At 44.9% G+C, this 22897-nt stretch overlaps 2 protein-coding genes across 6 annotated transcripts in view; one reads left to right on the top strand and one right to left on the bottom strand.

Annotated features, from left to right (window-relative positions):
- The window catches only part of LOC105447936 (putative oxidoreductase GLYR1 homolog), a 39431-nt gene that overhangs the window by 6394 nt on the left and 10140 nt on the right, over positions 1 to 22897 (bottom strand). The gene's annotated exons all lie outside the window — the stretch shown is intronic.
- Positions 4727 to 21273, top strand: LOC105447935 (leucine-rich repeat and immunoglobulin-like domain-containing nogo receptor-interacting protein 3). 5 transcript variants are annotated; one of them, XM_011686253.1, is made up of 4 exons: positions 4727 to 5204; positions 16468 to 18444; positions 18766 to 19048; positions 19369 to 21273. In XM_011686253.1, exons 1-4 carry the CDS (start codon positions 5032 to 5034, stop codon positions 20020 to 20022), a joined length of 3087 nt encoding a protein of 1028 aa, XP_011684555.1. In that variant the 5' UTR covers positions 4727 to 5031; the 3' UTR covers positions 20023 to 21273. The 5 variants fall into 5 exon arrangements, with proteins under 5 accessions (XP_011684555.1, XP_011684557.1, XP_011684558.1 ...); XM_011686255.1 differs by lacking the exon at positions 4727 to 5204 and adding an exon at positions 9878 to 11642 and having other exon boundaries at positions 16607 to 18444; XM_011686256.1 differs by lacking the exon at positions 4727 to 5204 and adding an exon at positions 15535 to 16143 and having other exon boundaries at positions 16607 to 18444.

The raw sequence follows: 22897 nt of genomic DNA, 5'->3' as shown, positions 1-22897 counted from the left end.
TAATATTTACTCGGTTTAATTTACTGTTTATCTCTTTCTAATTCTTAGATTAGAAAAAAGATAAAGCGAGTTGAACTTCGGTTAAAATCGAGTTGATCGTGAATTGTAAAAACCTTAGAGATTAAAGACTCTATAAAGGAATCTATATTTTGTAATCCTTAACAATGTTAATTATTGAAAGATCATTAATATAAAAAACTCTCTTTCTAATTTTTAACGATAAAACAGGGACAAAATTATTGTAAACAATAGCTATAAAGATATTACTGAGCTTACGACAGTCTTGTTACCAAATTGTTATTAATAAATAATAATTTATAGAAAAGGAAAATTTGTTTTTCACGAACGACAATCTTCAATAAATAAATAGTAGGATTACAGAATGCGATAAACGAGCCTCTTCGAAGCCACGTTCGCCCGCTTTCGGCAGCGAGTTCTTCTTCCTCGTCGGCAGACAGTTTCTTGCGAAGTACATAACATCCCTGTCGTCACGGTCTACTTCAAGAGTTACGTTCAACGTACGCGTTCGGGATTCTCGTCAATGCGCAGAAATAATGAACGAAGAATCTTTATCGTTATGCAGAAACACGAGTTCCGACCGCTTGATTATTCATTTTTATTAATGATTAACTTTAGATTAACTTTAATCTCAGTTTAACTTAATTCTTATCTTTTATAGTTCTATGAATTAGAAAAAAATAGAAATAGGTAAAGAATAAATCAAACCGTGATTAAAATAAATCTATATTGATAGAAATGGACATTAATCCTCTTGCGATCCAACATATTTCTTGCAAATAATATGGAAGAATCAAATATCTTGTCTTCAATCCAATTAGCGGGTATAATATAAATTGAAGAGAATTGTTATCGAGAAAATGGAGATCTCAGAAAAGTACTCGACAATTATAATGTAGAGTTTGTAGTATAGTTTGACATTTATCATGACTAGACACTTCTATAATACTTAGAGAACTATGCGAGCGGCTACCACAAAGCAGAGCGTCGAGTCTCACAATCAGCTTGACATGGGAGTATCTTAACAAAAGTATAATACCCACTTCCAACATTTAGTAAGCTTTCCGAATATTTTCAATGTATTCACCGAAGCGAGAAAATTCGATTGTATAGAGCAAAACCAGAAAAGAAAAAAGAGGATTGCAAATTGTAATCCGCAAGATTGTGAACGCGGCCAGCGACAGCCGCCATCCGAGAAGAAATAACGTTCATCACGTTTCACGTGATTCATTAAGAGTCTTGACTATCTCATTTTTATCTCAATAGCGGAGGAGGAGTGGGACGGTTCGACGATTGCGGGAGGGGGGAAGAATTGAATTAATTCCGATCGCTTCGGCATATTTTTTTTACCTCCCGTCGCGCCGCGTCGTAACCGCGACGCGCGCTGCATAACGCTGTGAAATTCACGTCGCGCGCTCCGCGGAGAGGCTCGGCACGACCTTCGTCGGTACGCCGTCATTGTGCCGCCGAAGACGGAAGCGGCCTCTGAATGAGCACCGGGCACCGAGAATCGGAGCTAAGCGATTAATGGTCAAAGAACCTCGTTCCTTTCTTCCCGCGTGTGACGTGATCGCGCGAACGCGGCGTAAAGCGATCGCGCGCGCTTCATTCCGTCTCCAATTGCGACGCGCACCAAATGTACAGGGCGTCTTAGAACGTATTCTCAGATGACGATTCTCTCTCTCGATAAATTATTTCCCAAATTCCTTAACTTTAGATGATATTAATATTGCGATATTTTTATAAAACTTTGCATTACATTTTATATATTCATATCAATATCTCGCTAATTCCTCGAAGGCTTTCCTTGCTCTTTTAGCGAAATGCATGGCGAACATTTTAATTTCGATCAACAATCTTTTCAATACCCGTAATTATTTGATTAAGTAATAATTAATGTAATGGGAATTAAATTAAGAATTAAGTTTTAAGAATTAATAAGAATTAAAAGAGAATTCAGAAGCCGTTTTCTGTATATCTTATTTTGCTCTTCAGATTTGCTCTTAAGAGATTGTGTGCGTAAACAACGATGTTATATCGCTCGATTTTTGCGAAAGACGAGACACTCGATTCCGGGTGACTCAAGGATATGGCATTTTGCAGCGTCTATTCCGAGAGACACAGGTTATGCATATACCGTCAGCTAGACGTAAACGTCCAAATTCGATCGGAATGAAGAGAGGGGAAGCCTCTCTTACTTGAATGAAGTTTAATCACTTATAGCTTTTTGGCGAGGTATCGATCGCCTGGCACCGAAGAGATGCTTATCACATGACATTCGAAAACACTTCGTGACAAATGTCCTCGACCGGATTCCCGGATTCGGAGCGAGAGGGCGGGGGGATGGGAGGGGAGCGCATATAGGTTCGATCCGACGCGACGAAAACGACGTAGTTTATAATTGCAAAATGTGTAACCGTTGAACCCTCGTTATTTTAAGGTCCTCAGGCGAAAGAAGAGAGCCATTCTCGTGTCGCGGATCCTCGTCATTAAATCAACCGACGATCTGATAGAATCGACAATTCGGCTTCTCTTCCTGTCTGACGCGGAGCGTCAGATGCACAAATTGAATTTTCTTGACAGTAATTTTATAATGTATTTAAATAAATATGAGGATTAATCTAATCAGAGACGATGTGATTAAAGATCAAGATAAAAATAGCAGGAGATAAAATGTATAAATTAAAATATATATAAGTTATGTAAAGAGAAGGAATTAAAAGCAAAATAAAATATATGTAATAGAAAACGGCTTCTGAATTTTATTTTAATTCTCATTAAAATTATTACTTAATCATATAATTACGAGCATTGAAAAGATTGTTGATCGAAATTAAAATGCCCACCATTTTGCATGCATTTCGCTAAAAGTGCAATGACTTCGGGAAATCATCGTTTCGATACCTGCACGTTACATTTTCGTTACATAATTAAATAACTTTATGTATGGTAATAGTCTTTATAGAATCGCTATCGGGCACTACTTCAGGCATTTGTGACGTCTATCATGAATTCAAGCGAAATAAAATAATGCGTCTTTTCGACGCGCGAAAATTCCAGCCTCGCATTGCGGAACGCAGGGAAAACGGGTATGTGTGTCTCCGGGTGATCTCACGATCAAATAAGTAAAATAGAATCGACGGAAGGGAGAGGCAAGTCGCGGGACAAATTTGGCGTTTGTGTGAGTGCGTACGTACGTGCGTATGTGCGTGTGCGTCACACGACGGCCTTGAACCAGCTCGGCCACAGCTCGCGCGGCTTCCATGATGGAAGGAATCCAACGGTTTCCAGAAGGAACGCGACGCACGTGCGCACGTCTGCACTTCGCGTCGCGATAACATGCCGCCGACGTCGATTCTCGTCGTTCAAGCCCCTCGCATATATTTACGACGCGCGATAGCTTTGACGTGTATCGTGGCATTAAGTCGGCGATGCCCGACGATATCATTTTCATGCAATAACGCGCTCTCCTCCGAACCGTCGTCGCAGACGTGACACTCGACGGATTTTGCTCGTAACGTATATATCATCGATATTTCTCAAGATTCGGTTATTCTATATATAATAGTGATGTTTCTAGAAAGGCGAAAAAATTTCTCCGTCTGAATTTTAAGATGCTTCAAGCATCTTAAAATTCATGCAATGATGCAATACTTCTTCTACTATTAATAAAAGCATAAAAGAAATATTCCAAGTGGCGAGGTCTCAAACAAATCGTCCAGATATAAAGCGTTCTTAACACACAAAGCGCTTAATAAAGTTAAATGCGCTGTCAATAGAAATTATATCAAATGAGATAGAACGACACGCGTGTGCGGTTGCTTTTCACGTGACATTTTGTGTCGTGGAGGCGTTGATTTACGAACTTAATTTTCATGAGATTCATGCAATGGAAAATTACCCCGCGCAGTAACGTTCTTAAACGATCGTTCATTTTTTTTATGATACCCACGCGATTATGACTCTAATTAAATAATGATGCTAACTAAGCTTAAAAGATTTCCCCTCATTGTACAGTATTTTTTGCGTTTCCTTTCCATGCTTGACCTATTTGATTACGTTCTTATCTTAGTAGCATGCAAAAGCGACGTATATTTACTTCTTCACCGGATGTGTATATATCTTTAAGCTCTTAACTGTGAGCGCAGATTATCTTAGATTCTCGCTACGTTTCTAAACAGAATCAGAATCTGGTTTATCTAAAAATACGTTAACGCCGAAGAAAAAGAAAATACGGCAGCAAATACGTATGGAGAAATTATTTTTATTTTCCTATTTTTTATTTATTATCTAAAATTAAGAGAGCTCCCTCGGGACTTCTATCTAGAGTGCGATAAAAATTTACGTCTCTTGAGAGTTAATTGTTTTTCGCAGATGTAGATCGCGTTAAGAAAGGAGATACGTTTGCATGTCCGAATACGGCTACGTCTCTCTCTGCGGATGTGACCTTATGCAAAAGTGGAATACTTGCTACTCCGCACCAACGCACGTCTGGCCTACGTAACGCACGTGGGTGGGACAGCTGCACTCGCTTAACATTGAGACTGACAGTTTAGCGTCCGCTTTAACGGCCGATGAGTGGACAATACCATTTGCCACTCGCCCGCGCGTCGCGTTCGCGATTGTGCATTTGCAACACCTCCGCGGGTGAACTCGTGAACATAACTCTTCGTTCAGGCCAAGTGCTTGCCAACGTGATTGGCATTCTATCCCGTCCGCGAGATCTCAAACGCACGAAAGGTCTCTCTCTCCAATCCGGATCTTCAAAGTTCAAACTTCGATCGCGTGTTCATTCTCTTTTACGAGTAAAAGTAAAATATGCCTGCCATCAAGTTTAAAGTTTTAACAACCTGTATATTGTCATTTAAAACGTTATAATCATAATTGATGAAAAGACTTGATGAAATTGGAAAACTTCCAAAGTAAATTTAAAATTTTTACTTCTTTAATGTTTACAAGGAGATTAAAAGGATTCATTTATTCTACTTTTATTACATATATAATATATTATATATGCTGGTGCTTTCTCCTTTAGGTCAAGGAGCGATCGGTACCATTCGCCGTACTATCCTAATCGTGGGATACAGTACACATACGTGTTTACAACGAAAGCGGAACAGTCGCGATCGAAAAGATTGCGAAAGTGAGCGCGCAATTGTTGAAATACAGACAATGCGGTTAACACGGTGTGTTTCTGGCGAGGAAAAATCGGCCAACGCCGTATAACTAATTATATTGTTAAAGCTGCCCGAGATATCGCTAATGAAAATCTTAGATAAACAAAATAGATAGTAAATAAAAGAGAGCAAACACTTGAAAGATTAAATTCAACAAAGGGTAATCGCACTACAATGCTCGCGTGGCTTAGCGCTCTACACGCAGCTAGATACGTATCTCCGCATCCGCATAAATATTGATCCGGCGATAATCAAAATTGTTTCGTCCGGTGTGTATGAAACGGCTTTTACTTCGACAGAAGGAGCTGTGCGGATCTCATTTTCACAAGCGATAGCGCGACCACGCAGTTAATTGATGATGGCCGTCGTCATCCGGCGCGGCGTGAGCGCGCGGAAAAATTTAATCGCGAAAGTCGACGCGAGTATGCGTCAACGCAACTCTCGCATCGAATTTCCTCTCCCCTCCCCCCTCCTCTTGATACCGGATGCTCTCCTAGCCTCGCCATTGTCTCGAATTGTACGTGCGAATGTGCGTGACATACGCGCTACGGATTTTCTCTCGCCGGCGCCATACGGACACCGGAGACGTGTCGGGCGGATACTTGTTCCAGCGATTAAATTTGACCCATCTCCGCGCGGATAATGGTACCCAGCGGAGTGTGGCGCCAGAAATGCACCCGGGAGGGAGGATACATAGAGGCGGGGACGTTAGCGGGGTATGTTAAGCAGCGGCGACAATTAGCGAGCCGCTAACGAAAGCCCCGGAACAAATGGCCGCGGCGGACAAAAAAAAAGATGACAAAGCCGACGACGAGAGGATGGGGCTGGAGCACCCCGGATCCCGGAATCGCGACGGGTCGTTCACCACTTGACAGAGTCGCCAAAAATTTTCCGGATTAAAATTAAAACGATTTCGCGGAAAGAGAAAGGAGAGAGAATAATAGTTTCGTAAATTCGGAAATTCGGAGAAATGCGAAAAATTTTATTGAAAGAGAAGCCTTTTTTAGCTTCGCTGAAATCGGAGAAGCTGTTGAAAATACGAGCGTACATGTGCGTTTTCACGAATACGCGCGTTCAAGTACAAACACTTTATGTGACAAAAAAAAAATGAGAGAAATTTGTCATCCGAGCTACAACAACGCGAAGTACGTAGGTGGGACGGGTCCCGGTGTAGTTTGATCTCTTGGAAAATAACAAACAAGCGCCCGACGCAATTTGTTTTATTGTACGATGGAGAATCGAGGAATTCTCGTAACGACCTCGGCGGATTACAGTTATTTGCGACGGAGTGCATCCTTCTTTTTCCATCGCCGCGGGCGGAAATGGGTCACGGAATAGACGATAGGCCAGGCCAGGACGACGTTTATAGGACGGAGGGGAAGAGGAGGGAGAGGGGGGGGGGGCACGATTTTTCTCGAGGTCGCGGGCCGCGTGTCGGGCGCGCGTTCGTCTCTCTTTTGTTGCCGCAGCCGTCGCGAAGCGGGAGCGAATCGATCGGATTAGCGTGAAAGTGTATGATCATCCATATCCATCGGAGACTTTCTTGTTTTCACCTTCCCCGCGAAATAGCGAGACTCTTCCACGCGCCACACATTGCGCCTTATTACCGACCAGCTGAACAACCGACTCTTGAGCAAGCAACGTGTATATACGCGTATGCGGTCGCGGTGGCTTTGTCGTAGTCGGGCGCTCGATGTCGAAATACACGCTCTTGTGTGTACTTTCCGTTCTCGATTTAGCGACGAATCGAGGAAACCCACCCATCGCCGGTAGTTATATGCACGTCCACAAAATAAGGCCGTATAAATATAATACTGGGTCGTTGCGCGTGAAATATCGGCTTCGCACATTCAGGCCATCTCTTCGGGAAAAGAACGTGCGGTTAACATAGATTACAATACATACAAAAAAAACGCAAGATTTTTGAAATTGCAATATTTCATACGCAACGATATAAGAACGACTTCAGACTTGTGGATGAATTTTCTTTAAATACTACGTTACAATTTTGTCGATATTTATGCCGATGTGCCGATCAGGCTCTCTTCGCTTCTCGCATTAAGCTTGCACGGCATAACGCGATGGCGACCGGCAACAGTTACGTCCGTTGAAATAACACTCGGGTGCAATGGCCGCGGCCGGTATCTACGGCCCTGATCCCTCCTCCCTCCCGCGCGCGTTTATATACCCAGCGCAAAGTATATTTATATATATAATCGTGAGAACAATAGCTAAAGCAATCGACAGTTCGAACCTTTCCCAGAAGGTTCGAACTACGCCCACGTATATTCAAACGGGAATCAATCTTTCAAAAATGTCAATCCGACCGGCGAAGTGCCGAGAGCGATGCAAAGACGTGAGAGTGCATTGAAAGAGAAAAAGAGAGGGAGAGAGAGAGAGAGAGAGAGGGGGGGAGCTTGGGAAGGGAAGGAGGACGGCAGAAAATGCAAGAAGGTAGAGAAAAAGAACCCAGGGAAACGGTCGGCGGAGCGGCACACCGAGCTGAGCTGACTGGCACGTTTAAATAAAGAGCCGACGGTAGCTTGCGACGTTGCCGGCTCGGCCGACTATTGATCCGCGGCGGCCGGGGGTCACGTCGCGTGCGACCCGGCAACGCCGCGCGGTTCCCAGCTGATCGGGAGCTCCGCGCCGTTCAGCTCGGCCCGACTCGGCGAGCTGTCACCCTCCTTCTCCTTCTCTCTCTCTCTCTTTCTCGCTTGCGCGAGAACCCGCGTCTCCTCGTTGTACTCGTGCAGAAACACGATATGCACGGCGGGCAGGCACGATATGCCTACCCGAGCAAACGACTGCTATTGCCCTGGCTATGAAGCGAAACACACACGCATACACACACATGCTTCTCCTCTCTCCCTTTCCGCGCGAGAGAGCGTGCTCTGGTACGAAGACCGTATCCTTCTCCTTCTCACTACTCTTGGCAGCGCCTTTCAACGCATTACGTAATTAATACATATTCTTATTTTTTTACGCGAACGAAGCGTAGACGGTTAGTGAGAAATCCAGCGAATCGCGCCTAAAACTAATGTAGTAAAAATTCTTCTGAAGAGAGACAATCTAGAGTTACCCTAGTTTTATTGTACGCAGTTTTTTTTATTATTATGTATTGCGTCGATTAGAAAGGATATTAATATCGGCCTTTTTAGAGACACGAAGTCGGGCGACGTTCGACGACGTGGCTGCCAGCGTTGGTCGTATGACCTGCCATTTTTATTTTTACAATGCCGAGTGAGCGACACGTCCATTTCGTGCCACGTCCAAAGTAGTCTGAAATTATCGGGGACGAAACGTAACACTACTGCGATTTGCGCTTCAAGATTCTTCGACGTAGACGCCTCATCCGTGACGCGATTATCGCGTGTAATTCTATTCCACCGGAAGCAGGTTATTCCACCGTACCGTGGGCAATGAGGTTTTTATGAGAGACGGCGCTCTCCAGGTGCAATCGATGGCCTCCTCGACGTGACCGCCCTTCCCCGTCCAAAGGATACCCCACACCCCTGACTTCCTTATCGATGTCGTTACGTAACGCGCGCGAGAAACTGATCTTGTACTCGGGTAAACGTGCTCTCAACGTTCGATGAATTATGCAGCGCGCTGCCAAAAGCGGTGCGCGGTCTTTCGGGAACAAATTCCTCGAGCTATTCGTATCGCCGTTCCTATTCCGGATTGTCCGATATTACACAAGACAATTGAGGGACCGCTTAGAGCAGTTTTAGAAATTAATGTCATTATAAAATTCTTAAATTTGTATTTTATAAATTATTATCATATAAATAAATTTAAAAAGACGCGAAGCTCCTTAAAAGGAATATAAAATTTCTTTCCTTTTTTTTCGAGAAAACAAAGCTTGCTCCATCAAATTCTTTCCTTTTTATTTTTTGAAAAAACGAAGCTTGCTCGCGCTCATATCATTTCTCTCCCTCTGAATTATTTAGCGTAGAGATCGTTTTAAAATTTATGAATACTTAGAGACGATAGAGGCTTCACTTTTCATTTTATCCGGGTACACAGGGAGAGCAAATGAAATAGGCTATAGAGGCAAACATAAAAAATAAAAGGAGAGCAAATGAAACAGGAGTTCGGAAAGAGATAAATTCCACCCTTCTGCTACTCCTTGCAACACTTTCAAAATTAATCGCCCTCCACGAAACTTTCTATTCCGCAGTCGTACTTTATTGTTTCCACTCTAAGTGAGCTATTTAACAAGAAAGATTCGAAAGAGTACGGAGCGCGGGACAAGCCGGCAATAGAAATTCCTCTTAGCTCGAAATGAAAGAGCGTTCTATCGCCGAAACCAGTCCTCCTTTTGCCCTCAGTGTGCTCTACGATTTCCGACATCCTCGTCGCGCGACGACGAAAAAGAGACGAAAGTCGTGAGATCGATACGAAACTCGTAAAAGCACGTTCCAAGTGAAACGACGTTTTACAGAGGAAAAACTCGTTCTTCTATTGTAACTGGGTTATGACCATGGAAGGAAGGTTTTGGCGACCATAAAAAGAGAGAAAAAATAAATAAAAGAGAAAAGGAGGAGATAGAGTTATCAGGGCGAAAAAGCAGATGACCCGACGGAGAGCCCGCCTCCCCCTGACCATGACCGAGGACGGCGACGACGTGCAGGCAAGGACGCGGAGAGTTTCCGCGTTTAGCTTTACCGTAACCTACAGAAACTTCGCCAATCTCGAGGCGAGACCCGATTTTGTTATTAGATAACTGGAGTACGCAATCACATGCCTTGACCTGACTCACAGCCGCAGTCCGGCTTCGCCAGATTTTACCGCGATTCTGCAACCCTTCTGGATTACAATTCTTTACACTGGAAGGCGGAACGTTCTTGCGAACGGAAATCTCCTTAGTGGCTTCTTCTGAAGATTCGTGATATCGATCCTTCATAGAGTCTCAAAAGCCTCGGCATAGCAATAAATTAATAGATATAATTATAAAATACGTCAAAGAATAAGAATAGCAGTAATAATAAGAATGATTGATTCTATATAAATGTCTATTTGTTCCACAGTACGTTTTCGAGAATGATAAATTTTTAATTTGTCGTGCATTTGTATTTCATTAATTGTTACGTAATTTCATTATCGATCGTCAACGTAATTTGCGTACAAGTTTCGCTTTGAAACACAGCACGAGTTCGCGAGTGTCCTTTCGCAAATGACATTTCCCGCCCGTCTCGATCGGCTCTTATAGATCGTAGTGCAGTCGAAATTGTGTGTCGAGGGCGACGGCGTCGGACGACGCCCAAGGTCGGTCCCGGCGAATAAACGCGCGTGACAGTTTAGAGCGAAGAGCAGGTGCGCCCCGACCGGATACCTCGAGGTCCCCTTCTACCCCTCGGCATTCGCGAATGGGCACGTGAAGCGCTTCCGAAAGAAAGACAAATTAGTGGCGGCGGCTCGCAACATTGTTTGCCCGAAAATATTTGAACACGAAGTCAGTAATTCAAGATTCAATATATGAGGTAAGGCATAACAATGTATAACAGGGCTCCAGCCTCGGAATGACGGGACATCTGTGAAATATAATCTTATCAGGAGGAATGCACAAAATTCCGGAAAAACACGACGAACGAGAAAAACACTCTGAAAACTCTCGAGAACGTCCGTGAATCGTTCCAGGAGCTTTTGTTCAACGTATTATATATCACATACTTTTGAAACGAGGTCTTAAAAATCAGTGAATTACATTGCAAAGGAAACCTTCCTCTATTGCGATCATCCATTTACATTTTCGGCTTTCATACGCGTCATATATATCTATGTTATTTTGCGTCAATTTTGAATAAATTATCAAAGTATCGATACTTCGATTTATCGCTAAAATTGTTATAGCGATCAATCGAAGTATTGATAGTTTTGCGGATGATGCCGAGTGCACTCGTGATCGATCGACTGACCGAATAAGCAACGGCACCGACAGCCCATTAAGTTTAAGCGGCCCGTCTGTTTCTGCGTTACAAGTAAGTCGAAGGTTGCCCGTTAATTCTCTCCCACAAACAACGCGCATATAATTTAGGCGAGCGCTACGTATTTGATGAAGAACAGTAACACGCGCGTGCACACACACACGGGGAATTTATCTTCAAAACGACGTAGGTCGCGTCGCAAACGTCAGCCTGAGGCCAAACATGCAGATCTTAAATCTTGATAACGATAATGCGCTGTTTTGCCATCGTTCCGTAACAAAGGAGAACGACTAGCCGGTGAAGCAGGTGCAAGCTGTTAAATGACGTCGCGAGAGTGCTTCAATCGGTCGTAAATAACGTCTGAGAATACTTTTCATAGATATCGCTAAAAATGCGTAGCCTCGAGTTTCTAGAACAAGCGAGGGCGAGACGCGCACGTTCCTCGTACGAGACAATCTATCCATCAAAAAGGAAGAAACAAAAGGAATCAATAGTCTAAATCAGAACGACTGCACAGGTGAGCGACGTATTTTCTTTAACGAGTCGCGATGGATAAAATGCGTTTTCGATCGCGCAGATAAAAAATTCGTTTACCAGATGAGTACCCATTACTGACACAGTCGCGGCACGAAAATAACCGAAAATATTAGCGCAAACAAACCGATTACTGCCGCATTTAATTCCACCGCGAAAATAATTCAAGAAAGAAAACAGTGCGCTAATCCCAAATTGGAACAAAATTGACTGAATTGAACGTCGAACGAAAAAATATTGAGACAAAATTCTATCTTAGATTGACAAAAGTGTTTCAAATTGGAAAAATAACGAAACAAGATATTTTCAAAAAGCAAAATGTCATTGGTTTCTAGTAATTGACCGCAATTTAGCGGAGACTGAAATCCGTGTAAACGCTGAAATTGCATTCGAACGATTCTTTTATTAGAACGTAATGTGTCATGTATCGTAAGGTGCGACGCAACATCCCGGGCTCCAGATGGCTGATTTGCGTAAGGACGATCGATGCTTCCAATAACGCGTGTGTGCCGTCGTCGCCGTGGGTTCTTCGTCGCGCAAATAATTTTATCGGATTATTGACCTTCGTTATATGCACTGGCGGAGGAGACGAATCCATTAACGCGGACGAATGGCTTCGATTATTCGCGGGGCGCGCCTGGCACGAGAGAGATAGCACACTCCCTCATCCCCCCTTCCTTCCCCTCCCGTGGCAAACAGAGAAATCGCCCGGTTTGCTCCGCGAAGTTTATTGACAAATGGTTTGCTCCTGATTCGCGCAATAAGCAGCGCTTATACGGCCGTAAACGTGCCACGCAACGCGCGCGCAGGCCGCACTCGGTTCTCGCTCCCATTTAATTCGCGGCCGCGAAATTGTTTTTCCTCGCGCGCGACCATTGCGCGCAATTAACCGAGCTGCTACACGCTCGGCTTGCAAAGCGATATCGTCTCTGCAATAAACACACACCGTCCTCGAGTCAATTATTTGCAAATAAACGTCGTGTTACATAATCGCTTGTTACGGAATAAGTGAGAACCATGCGTCATATAAAGGAGCGCGTTTGTTTTCATTCCCGAGAGCGGAGAATTTCAAAATTCATCGAATGGAATTTTCAAAATATATTTGTCATTCCTTTTGCAACGAAAAAATATTACGTTTTACATAGAAGACGTTCTCGAATTGACGGAAGATTAGAGATTCGTTCTTGCTGGCGAGCATACCGTAGCACTGTTCCGCGAAAAGCCTCTCTAAACGGATTTCGGGTTACCCTATAAACCTTCAGCCTTAAGCTTGGAAGCAGCGTTGAACGATGTTTCCGATTTGACTCTAAATGGCCTGCATGTCGTAATGTATGGCGAAAGCGTGGAACAAAGTTAGGTCACGGATCGATATTGCACGGTGGGGGACCTAAGGGACACCCGCCCCTCGTGCATCGTTCAAATACACGACGATATATGCTTTCCGCAGTTCAGGCAGAAACCAAGGGAAAATGGCAGTGGGTGCTATACAACGGATTCTGCTCTACGTCCGGATCCGCACGTGACATTTTTATAAATAGCTTCTTCGACGGTAAAAACTCTATGTACTATTTTCTCCGAGGTACGGAGAGGTGAAATAGTAAAAAAAGCGAACGAGCGGGCTCCACGGGAAAGCGTGGCGGTGTTCGATGTTTAAAGTAAAAGTGAAAACGCGCATGACGTTCCTCGCTTTTGCGTCATCGCGATTTGTATTTCAAGCGGCCGGACTATGTCACGACGTTCGTAGTTCGATAACTACAACGATGAGACTTGATACCTTACCTTTGTAACCGATTAGAAAATACGTACTTCTTATCCACGTGCGCTAATGATTATCCATTATATCTATTTATATATGTAAAATGCACAAGATGATAGACAAGTTAGACGCTAGATAGCAATGCATAGACTGCAGCATGCAGACCGTATCATTATTTCTAGCAGTACATAGGAAAAAATGCTTAAGAATAAGTGCTATTTTAAAATTAGTATTATAAAAATTTCAGTTCTGTAATTCTTTTAATACTAAATAATTTTGTATAAGTCTTATATAATTCTTTTAGTACCAAATAATTTTGTATAAGTTTATAATTTGATTCCCTATTTTTTTGAATTTTATAATTTTCCATCTAGAAGTGTAAATCAACATTTTATAACATTAAGCCTGTTCTTTGCCGCACTAAACTGCACTACAACTTTCTCGCTTTCGCCAAATAAATATCCATCTTATTTCAAGTACAAGAGTAGATTAGTTCAGCTACAAAAAATAAATCTACTAACGTATGTGTATGTGAGACTTGAGTTGAATTTTGTTTGGCCATTGCGGATCTTTCAAAATGATTGACTTCTTGAAGAGAGTTGACGCTTTTCTGAATGGTTTACGCGACGGCCAGACGCCCAGGCACCGTGGCGAGATAGATTCGATTAAACGCAAGCAAGAGCGTGGGAGCATCCTCTGGCCCGGATGCTCGTGAAATTCTACCGTCTGCACGACCGGTTCCATTAGCGGGAATCAAAGTTTAAGGTCTCGCAGACGCGGAGGCCGACCGGTGTTGATGTTAGCACAGCGGTTGTCGAAAATTCCTTTTATCTTCCCGCATTTATCATCATTACGATCGTGATAATGTGCACTGTCTCCGAAACCGGATCGATTCGTAAAATATTTAACGTTAAATACAGTCGCACCTCACGTAGCGGCTATTTATAATCCTAGAAACGGGTGTGTAGAGTATCTCTCTCGAATCTATACACATTCTAGACTTTTTCAATTATAGATAAAGTTCTCGAAGTTCTATTACGATATTCTATTTACGATCCTACGTCCCTATCTGGGCGATACTATTTACGATTCAACCGGGAGCAAAATCTTCCTTTTGCGATTCTAAATTTATTCTGGCCGAGATCTAAAAATTCTCTTTAATCACAATTCTATGGTCTTATTTGCGAAATTCGACATTTATAATCTATAATTCTATTTCTATATCTATATCTAAAATTTCGAAAAAAAATTCTTGTGCAATAAAATCAAGATTTATTTTGTGTAATTTACTATAGACTTCGGACTCGTCTACCATTGATCATAAATTTAAATTGATAATGTGAGCTGATCACACAAGTCTAACAGTTCTCGAAAGTTCAAAGGAGATGGAAACGTCGCTGTAATAAAAGCGAGCTAATGACGGCTAACATAAAATTGTTCCTACGCAGACGTGTCGGCAATCTAGCAAAATCGCTGACAGCTAATTTGGCAATGAACTTGGAAACTATTTCGGACCGTTAATCGCGCTATCGCGTCTGCTCGAAGAGACGAGAGTCTGCGGCCAAGGTGTCCGATATATCTCGACGATAGAACCGGACGCACCTTCGCGCGAGGATATACTCGCGAGGAAGACAATCAATCCGATCCAACGACGACGCTGAAATAGATTCGGTCATCGCGTCAATGACGCGAGCATAAGAACGCGTATATCACTAAATGGAGCGAGTCTCGGCGGACGTGCACGATGGATTCGGAGCATCGGGTAGAGAACGGCCTACCGAGAAATCCCAAACTCTCACCGAGCATTCGACACAGCCGTTGCCGCGAGGGCTGTCTTGTACATGAAAGCCGCCCCTCCCCCTTACTTGTATGCCTTTACGTCGAGCCGCTCTTTCACAATGGTTCTCTTTCTCTCTCACGCTCTCAGTGTATCGCCCCTCTCTCCTTCCCTCTCGTTCCTCTTTCTCTCTCTCTCTCTCTCTCCTACGTCCCGCTTGAAGAGAGCACTACGTGCTGGCAAGGTCTGCGTCGGCGCCCAGCGACCGGGGAGTCGGCGGCGTTGCCGGTTCGCTCGAACCGGCGCTCGCCACGAGGAGAACCCGCTCCGGTAGAGCCGTGGCCGGAGCTCCCGCTCCATAGTCGGTTTTTGCATCTGACGCGCGGCGGGCGGACGCTGCCGGCCGCCGGGAGCGCGATATGCACGAGCGTGTCATATGACACGCGTGACAAGTGGTGCGCGGCCGCGGCGTTGCTGCACACGACGCCGGACACGAAGACGGTTATTGCGTACGTCGGTAGAATAACAGGAGAGAAAGAAGACAGAGAAGGGGAGAGAGAGAAAGAGGGAAAGGGAGAGAAAGAGAAAGGGAGGGAAGGAAGAGGGGTACGGGCGAAGGAAAATAAAACGTTCCTGCGTATACACTCTTGCGTGCGTGCGTGCGTGCGTGAGATCATCGGTGTTGGCTTAACGTTCTCCGACTTAGACGCGGTATTTTTCCTCTCCTTCTCCCTGCGCGCGATTTTCTCGAGACTGTTCCTCGGTGCCGGTGCAACGCGCGGCGAGTACGGTAGCGGTGCACGGGCGTAATTATGTTACCGGCAAAACACGGCTACGGCCTCGACGGACGACGACTCGCCGCCAGTATCATCACCCACGCACCGTCATCGGTCACCACCGTCAGCATCATCGCCGTCAGAGGACACCGCATCGTCGGATCGCTCGCGAACGGTTAGGCTCCAACGATTTTCTTCTCGCCCGATCCCGTTTTAATTCTCCTCGAAGCGATATATTTCGGGGTAGCCTGCGGGGAAACACGACCGTGATTCTCGGCAGGTAGGTAGCGCAGCGGAGGGAGCGAGAGCCTTCGGGCGAGTTCTTAGGGCCGCGAAGGGCGACGACGTTCGCGAACACGTGGTCGCGAGTGATCGATATATTTAAACCACTACCGAGTAGTGTGGAGAAAGAGAGAGGGAGGGAGGGAGAGAGAGAGAAGTCAAGAGGTAGAAAAAGTTCAGTCTTTGTTTACGAGTAAACAGAATCTTTGTCCTTTAGGTCGATAAGCATAAAGAGTCGGGCAGAGAAAAGAAGCGCGGTCGTAACGGACTGTAATACGAGAAAGTTCCTCGCGAGGAGAGGCCCACCCGTTAGGACATGGGAAGTCGCTGTACTCGTGCAAATCGTCACATTGCAGGTCTTAGGAATGCGGGTGCGGGTGGCGAGGGGAGGTGATGGTCCGCGCTTGAGGTGGTTGGTCTTTCTCGTCTTTCTGGTGACGATAGTGCAGATCGCGGGTGCACCTTCGGACACGCTGCCGTCGGTCGCAAACTTAGCGTCGTCGTCGTCGTCCACGTCGTCGCGAGTAGAATGTCCCGAGGGATGCGAGTGCGCGGACATCAACAACGGTGGCAGTCTGAGGTGCGCGGGGCGCAACTTCTCCGGTCTCGCCTTGCCGCGAGACGTTACGAGCGTGTCGCTGAGAAGGGTCCGGATCCAGAAGAATGTGTTCCAGGCGACCGTTCTGGAGAACAACGTCGGGCTGCGACGGCTCGTCTGGTCGTCGAGCGGGATCAAGAAAGTGGAGTCCGGCGCGTTTCGCGCCACTCCACACCTCGAGCAACTCGATCTAGATGATAATCGGCTGGCCGACCTGCCGTCGGACGTCTTCCATCCATTACATCAACTCCAGTACCTGAACCTCACCGGGAATCAGCTGACCGTGCTGCCGCAGCAGCTGTTCCGCCATCTGAATCGCCTCCAGGAAATCCGCCTGGCGGCGAATCAACTTTCTGTACTGCCCTATCAGGCGTTCTCGTCCGCCAGGGAGCTCGTGCGGCTCGATCTCAGCGGTAATCGACTGGTCTCACTGCCGGATCATAGCTTTCAGCCGAATCGACAGCTGCAGGAGCTACGACTGGTGGGCAATCGGCTGACGAAGCTGCCGCCGCGGTTGTTCTCCGGTTTGGTGCAACTGAAAGTCCTCGATCTCGCCGACAACGAGATCGACGCATTACCGCGTAGTCTCTTCAACGACCTCACGGCCTTGGAGCACCTCGATCTCGGGGGCAATCCGATCGCGCATCTCGCGGGTAATGCGTTTCAAGGCCTCGCCAGTCTACGATGGCTCGATCTGAGTCGTTTGCTGATCTCGTCGCTGCCCGGTGACATCTGGCGACCTGTCAGCAGGCTTAGGACTCTCCTGCTATCCGGGACCAAATTGGAGAATCTTCGAAACAAGAATCTGGCCGGTCTGGCCGAGTTGGAGACACTGGAGATTACAAACAGCCCGCTACGGGAGATCGGCCAGTTGACTCTGAACGAGACACCGTCCCTGCGTAGAATCGACTTGCGTAACAACGAGCTGGCCTTCCTGCCGGCGAACGTGGCGCATCTACCGTTGCTGGATGAGTTGCAGCTACAGGGCAATTCATGGGCCTGCGACTGCCGCATGTTCTGGTTCGTCAAGTGGGCGGAGAGCAAGCCGCATCTGCACGCGACTTTCCAGAACGGACTCAAGTGCGGCCACGAAGTGGACATCTTGAAGACGTTACGCTACCTCGAGTGCAGTCCGCCGTACCTGGTGCGGACCACCAAAACCCAGCAGTATCTCCTCTTAAGCTCGGTGCTGCTGGAATGCGAGTTCAGCGGGAACCCCGCGCCCTCCTTGACTTGGGTGACCCCGAGCGGTTTGGTGCTCCACTGGGTGCCGGACCCGGGCTTCCCCGACGCGTTCGTCGAACATCCGAAGGTGCACAGCTGGATGTCGGATCGGCCGGTCGTCGACGACAACCGCATTCGCGTCCTGGAGAATGGCTCCCTTTATATCGCGACGCTGCTGCGGCAGGACGTGGGCAAGTACAAATGCACGGCGGTCAACCCGATCGCCAACGAGACCGTCTACATAACGCTGCACATGGACCCGATAACCTTGCACAATATCAAGATCTTTAGCATCCTCGTCGGCGCGATTAGCACCGCGGCGTTTCTTCTGCTGACCTTGGCGGTGCAGCTGCTGCGGTATCTGTTCTTCAAGTAAGTATACGCCAACATATATAATGTAATAAAAATATACACTCTGTACTCTTCTTGTATGCCGTGTACCTCAGCGACTGCGTCAAACGCATGTGCCCGCATGTGTTGTCGGTCAACAGAGCCGTTAACAGTTCGAGTGGTAGTAACCGCTCGTCGAGAGCGTCAACTTTAACGAGTAGAGCGAACAAGTCGGCGGAAGGTCAGGACGCGATCGATAACTCCACCTGACGATTCCGACGACTTTTATATATATATATATATACATTTTCCTTTCGCAACCCTCTCGCTAACGTTCTTCCCCCCGTGAATCTCTCTCCGTAGGTGCGGATGCATCAAGTGGTGCCTGTGCTGCAGACGCGTGGGCGTGACGCCGCGGGCCAAGCAGATCTACCAGATGCTCGACAACATCGAGCAGTACAAGAGCCAGCAGCTCGAAAGGCTGAGGGAGAACTACACGCAGCAGGTACACAGAATTAAGGACAACTGTGTTCAGCAAGTGGAATGGATCCGCGACAGCTACGAGGGTCAAATGCAGCATATACGAGACATACGGGACTACGGTACCAGCCACCTGACCGCGCTGAGAGATCAGTACTACGATCAGGTACGATACACGGCGTGGGAATTTTTGCGCGGGAATGCGCACATTATAATTAGCTCAATTTCTTTTGTTATCGTATTCACTTTCTATTTAATCTACGTGATCTTGTTACAACGCGCGAAGTAATAAAAAATTCATTAGACACACTCGTCGCTTTTCGACATCGGTGAAACAATTCTCCGTTGATATAAAAAAAAAAAAAAAAACATATAATGAGGATAAGAAAGTCACGTAGCGCAGTTTATTATGGCGATAATAACGAGAGATGTCGCGTATACAATAGATACACATCTAGCCGCGTCTATTTTGTTACTCTTTCGCAGGTGAAACGGGTACGGGACTATTCTACCGGTCAACTGAACTGGGTACGCGAGAATTACGTCTTCCAACGGAACAAGATCCGCAAGTTCAGCGCCCATCAGGTGTTGCGGTTGCGCGAGAGTTACAAGTACCAGCAGCAGACGTTGGCCAAGGTGCTGGAGAATCTGCCGAATCTGTACTTCGACAACTGCCGGAGCGGCTCGTGCGGCAAGAGCGACTCCATGGTGTTCGATCCTACCAAGGACGATCTCAATGGCATGGATACGTATTTCAAAGCGAAGATCGACGATTTGGTAGCGGGCGTGAGTCTGGAGGACGTCAACAGCGAGTATTACACGCCGACCGAGCTGTCGTCGACCAGTCCGCACGGCCAGAGCATGATAGAAGGCATTCACATCAATTATATCGAGGAAAGCAGCCCACCGCCGCCTCTGGGACCGCCCACGGTGTTACCCGCTTCGACGGTATTGCAATGCATCAACGAATACGGCAGCATATCGTCCATGTACAACAATCACGAGAACGATAGGCCGATCTTCAAAGGCACCAACGGTACGATCTTGGCTAAGGAGCTTCGGAGGGAAACTCCGGAGGTCCTGGGGCTTCTAGCACCTAGCAACAGTCTACCTGATCTTCCACGCGAGACTAAACTCTAGCCGGCAGAAATTGAGGCGCCGTTAAAGTGGCCAAGAGAATGGGTTCCTGCTATTATTTAAGTTGTCAGAAACACAAGGACAGAAATTGTTCTCGGACAGTCAACAGGGATGGAAGCGTGAACGAAAGGATCGTCGTCACCCTGCGTCCGACAAGTGGGAATCGTCTTCGCTGTCGAGGAGATCGCCTTTGAAGCTTCTTCCGCTTTTGATTGTACGACTGATTCGAGGGAGAGTGAAGACAGTTCGAGAAGAACTCGTGTCAGTGCCAAGAAACGGGAGATCCTTCCTCTGCCGAGATCGATGACTGTCGATCGCAAGGGAGAAAGTGTGTGCGTGTACTAATCTAAAAAGAACAAAAAAAAATTACGGACAGCTTTCAAGGACTACTCTTGATACGAACGACCTTGCAACCTGTCCGTCTTTCGTCAAGCAAACGTGTGCTTTTTTTTTTCAGTGTCATCGTTTACTGGATGACTGTCATCATCCGAGGGGATAAAAAAGAAAGAGGCGCGAATTGCACTTTGCGTCCTCATCAACTCGGCTGTAAATTAATTTCCTCTTGCAAGCACGACGAGGAGGAAAAGTAACTTCGCCTAGTTGTCAATTCTACAAGTCTCTTGAGATTGCGAGTTCCGCAAGGGATCGTTCTCAACCCTTTCTGTAAATAGGCGTGCGTGAAAGTTTTATGTATCAGTGATATCGCGAGAAAAAGTCGAATTATATCCTCTCATTGCGAAAGACTGAGATGGCGAGATCTACACGCCCGTAATCGTATTCGTTTTTAACTTGCTTTCGTCTTCTTCTTCTCCCGCGAACAAAAAGCGGTGAAAAAAAAATAATCGTCAGCTCGTGTCCTTTCTTCTATTGTTTTTAATCGCTTGTGTTTAGCGTAGTAGGTTACAAATTGTTCAAGAGACATATATTCGAGTATATGCCCATCTTCGGAGAAAGAAGGAAATATGCCAGAGAAAGTAATCAACGTACGTACTTAATTTTTTAATCGTAGCAACACGTATCTCCAACCGGTCGGGCTTACCATTTGCGCGAAGAAAAAGCAAAAGAGAGAGAAAGACAGAAAGAGAGGAAATTGTAATTACGAAAAATTATATTGGCTGTTAGATCTTTCAAATTGAAACTTCTTTCAGAAACAGAAATTGTATGTACGGATTTTGGTTGCAACGAAATTGCTCTTTATATAAATTTTGCAAGATGCGTCCCTTTGTTGAATAAATCCTGACGAATCGTCGCCAAGCATCTACATCTTAATCCCCTATCCAAATTCCATCTCGTAATTAGACGTCGCAGAAAAAAATAATATTGAAACTTCGTTTATTCTTTCTTTTTTAGAGACACGCGTGCTAAATAGAAAAAGAGAATTACTACTAACCGCACTAATTAGGGAAGCCGCTAATTAACGAAGTTGGTAACTGTAAATAATTCAATTAACGAGAACTTTAATCATCGAGACAGTATCTTCGCAATATATTTATCATTTAATAGCTGAGGTAGAAAGATGAGAGCGACGATTAAAGGAAAATATAAGAATAGTCAGAATAATCCATAATTTGTCCGATCCGAGTTTAACCTTTTAACGAATTGTGCAAAAGACTTAACAAAAATTTCAGTTTCAAATGTTATAGTCAGAGTACTGTCTACAAAATAAATGAAAAAAAAATTCAATGATAAAGAAAAAAATAATAATTTCAAAATAATATTAATTATATAATTTTTTACAACGTAACAATTTCATTTAAAACATATTAAAATCAATCTGTCCCAAAAAAGATTAGTATCAGATTAATTTCTTATACAGAATTTCTTTTATTTCATACTCTTATAAAATCTAGATTTTTTATAGATTTAAATTTACAGTTTTACGAGGCAAATACAGAAAAAATAATGTTGTTCACGGAAAATAATTTTTGTCAAATAATTAATGATTAATTTACAATTATTTCATGAAATTTTTTAAAATTTTGTGAGGAAGAAATATATGAAAAATAATTATAGTTATAAAAATTTACAAATTAGATGTTTCCGTTAAATGCTGTATATAAATATAGTCATGAAAATGTTTATTTTTCTAACGGACATAACATAAACTGGCAAGGCAATTTATGGCTGAAGGAAAGTCTTGAAAGATTCCTAAGTTTAGATCTCTACGGCTCGCTCTCATTAGGAACTCGTAAATCATCACGATCAGATCGCCGAAAATGCTTTCGTATCGGGAAAAAAATCACGATAAAAAGGGGCACGTGCGTACCGATTATCTATAATAACTGCTGTCAATGGCAGAAACGGCTGAGTCACCACGGCAACGATGCCAATGAAACGAAACGGAAAGGAAAATGACCGCGGCTAGGAGAGCATTGTCGTTATTTTTGGATCGCGTCAGCGGCGTTGCGAGAGAGATAAAGTTTTATCATGCTTCCTCCGTTAAACGGAGGGGGAAGCCGCGCGCGGGATACGCAAGACGAAGCAGAACCATAGTGGAAACGATGTAGTTGGTCTTGGCATCGTGGTTGAATCGTAAGGCGAATCCTATTCTATATCGAGAGAAACCCCGCCTGGGTTAAGTCGGAAGAAGTAGGAATCGAGAGGTTGCTCGAATTTGATGAAACTGGAGTCAACGTTTCCTCAGTGAAAAGTTGAAGCGTGATCACGGAGTCTCCAAGCATGTTTTGCAATATAATTAATCGACGCGGTTCATTACAAAACAAACGAATTAATTTCCACGTTATTCGCGTCTCGCAGACTGGTAGGCTCTATGAAGAATCAATAAAAAACTTTTTAATAAATGGTATATATACGTAATTAAAAAAAGAATATCGTTATTACCAGAATCTGAACTTGCATCATATAATTTCATATAAAG

The sequence above is a fragment of the Wasmannia auropunctata genome, unplaced genomic scaffold (assembly GCF_000956235.1).
Source record: "Wasmannia auropunctata unplaced genomic scaffold, wasmannia.A_1.0 LD336090.1, whole genome shotgun sequence".
In the NCBI taxonomy this organism is placed as follows: domain Eukaryota; kingdom Metazoa; phylum Arthropoda; class Insecta; order Hymenoptera; family Formicidae; genus Wasmannia; species Wasmannia auropunctata.
The sequence above is the reverse complement of the archived record's forward strand: the minus strand, read 5'-3'. Positions and strand labels throughout refer to the sequence as shown.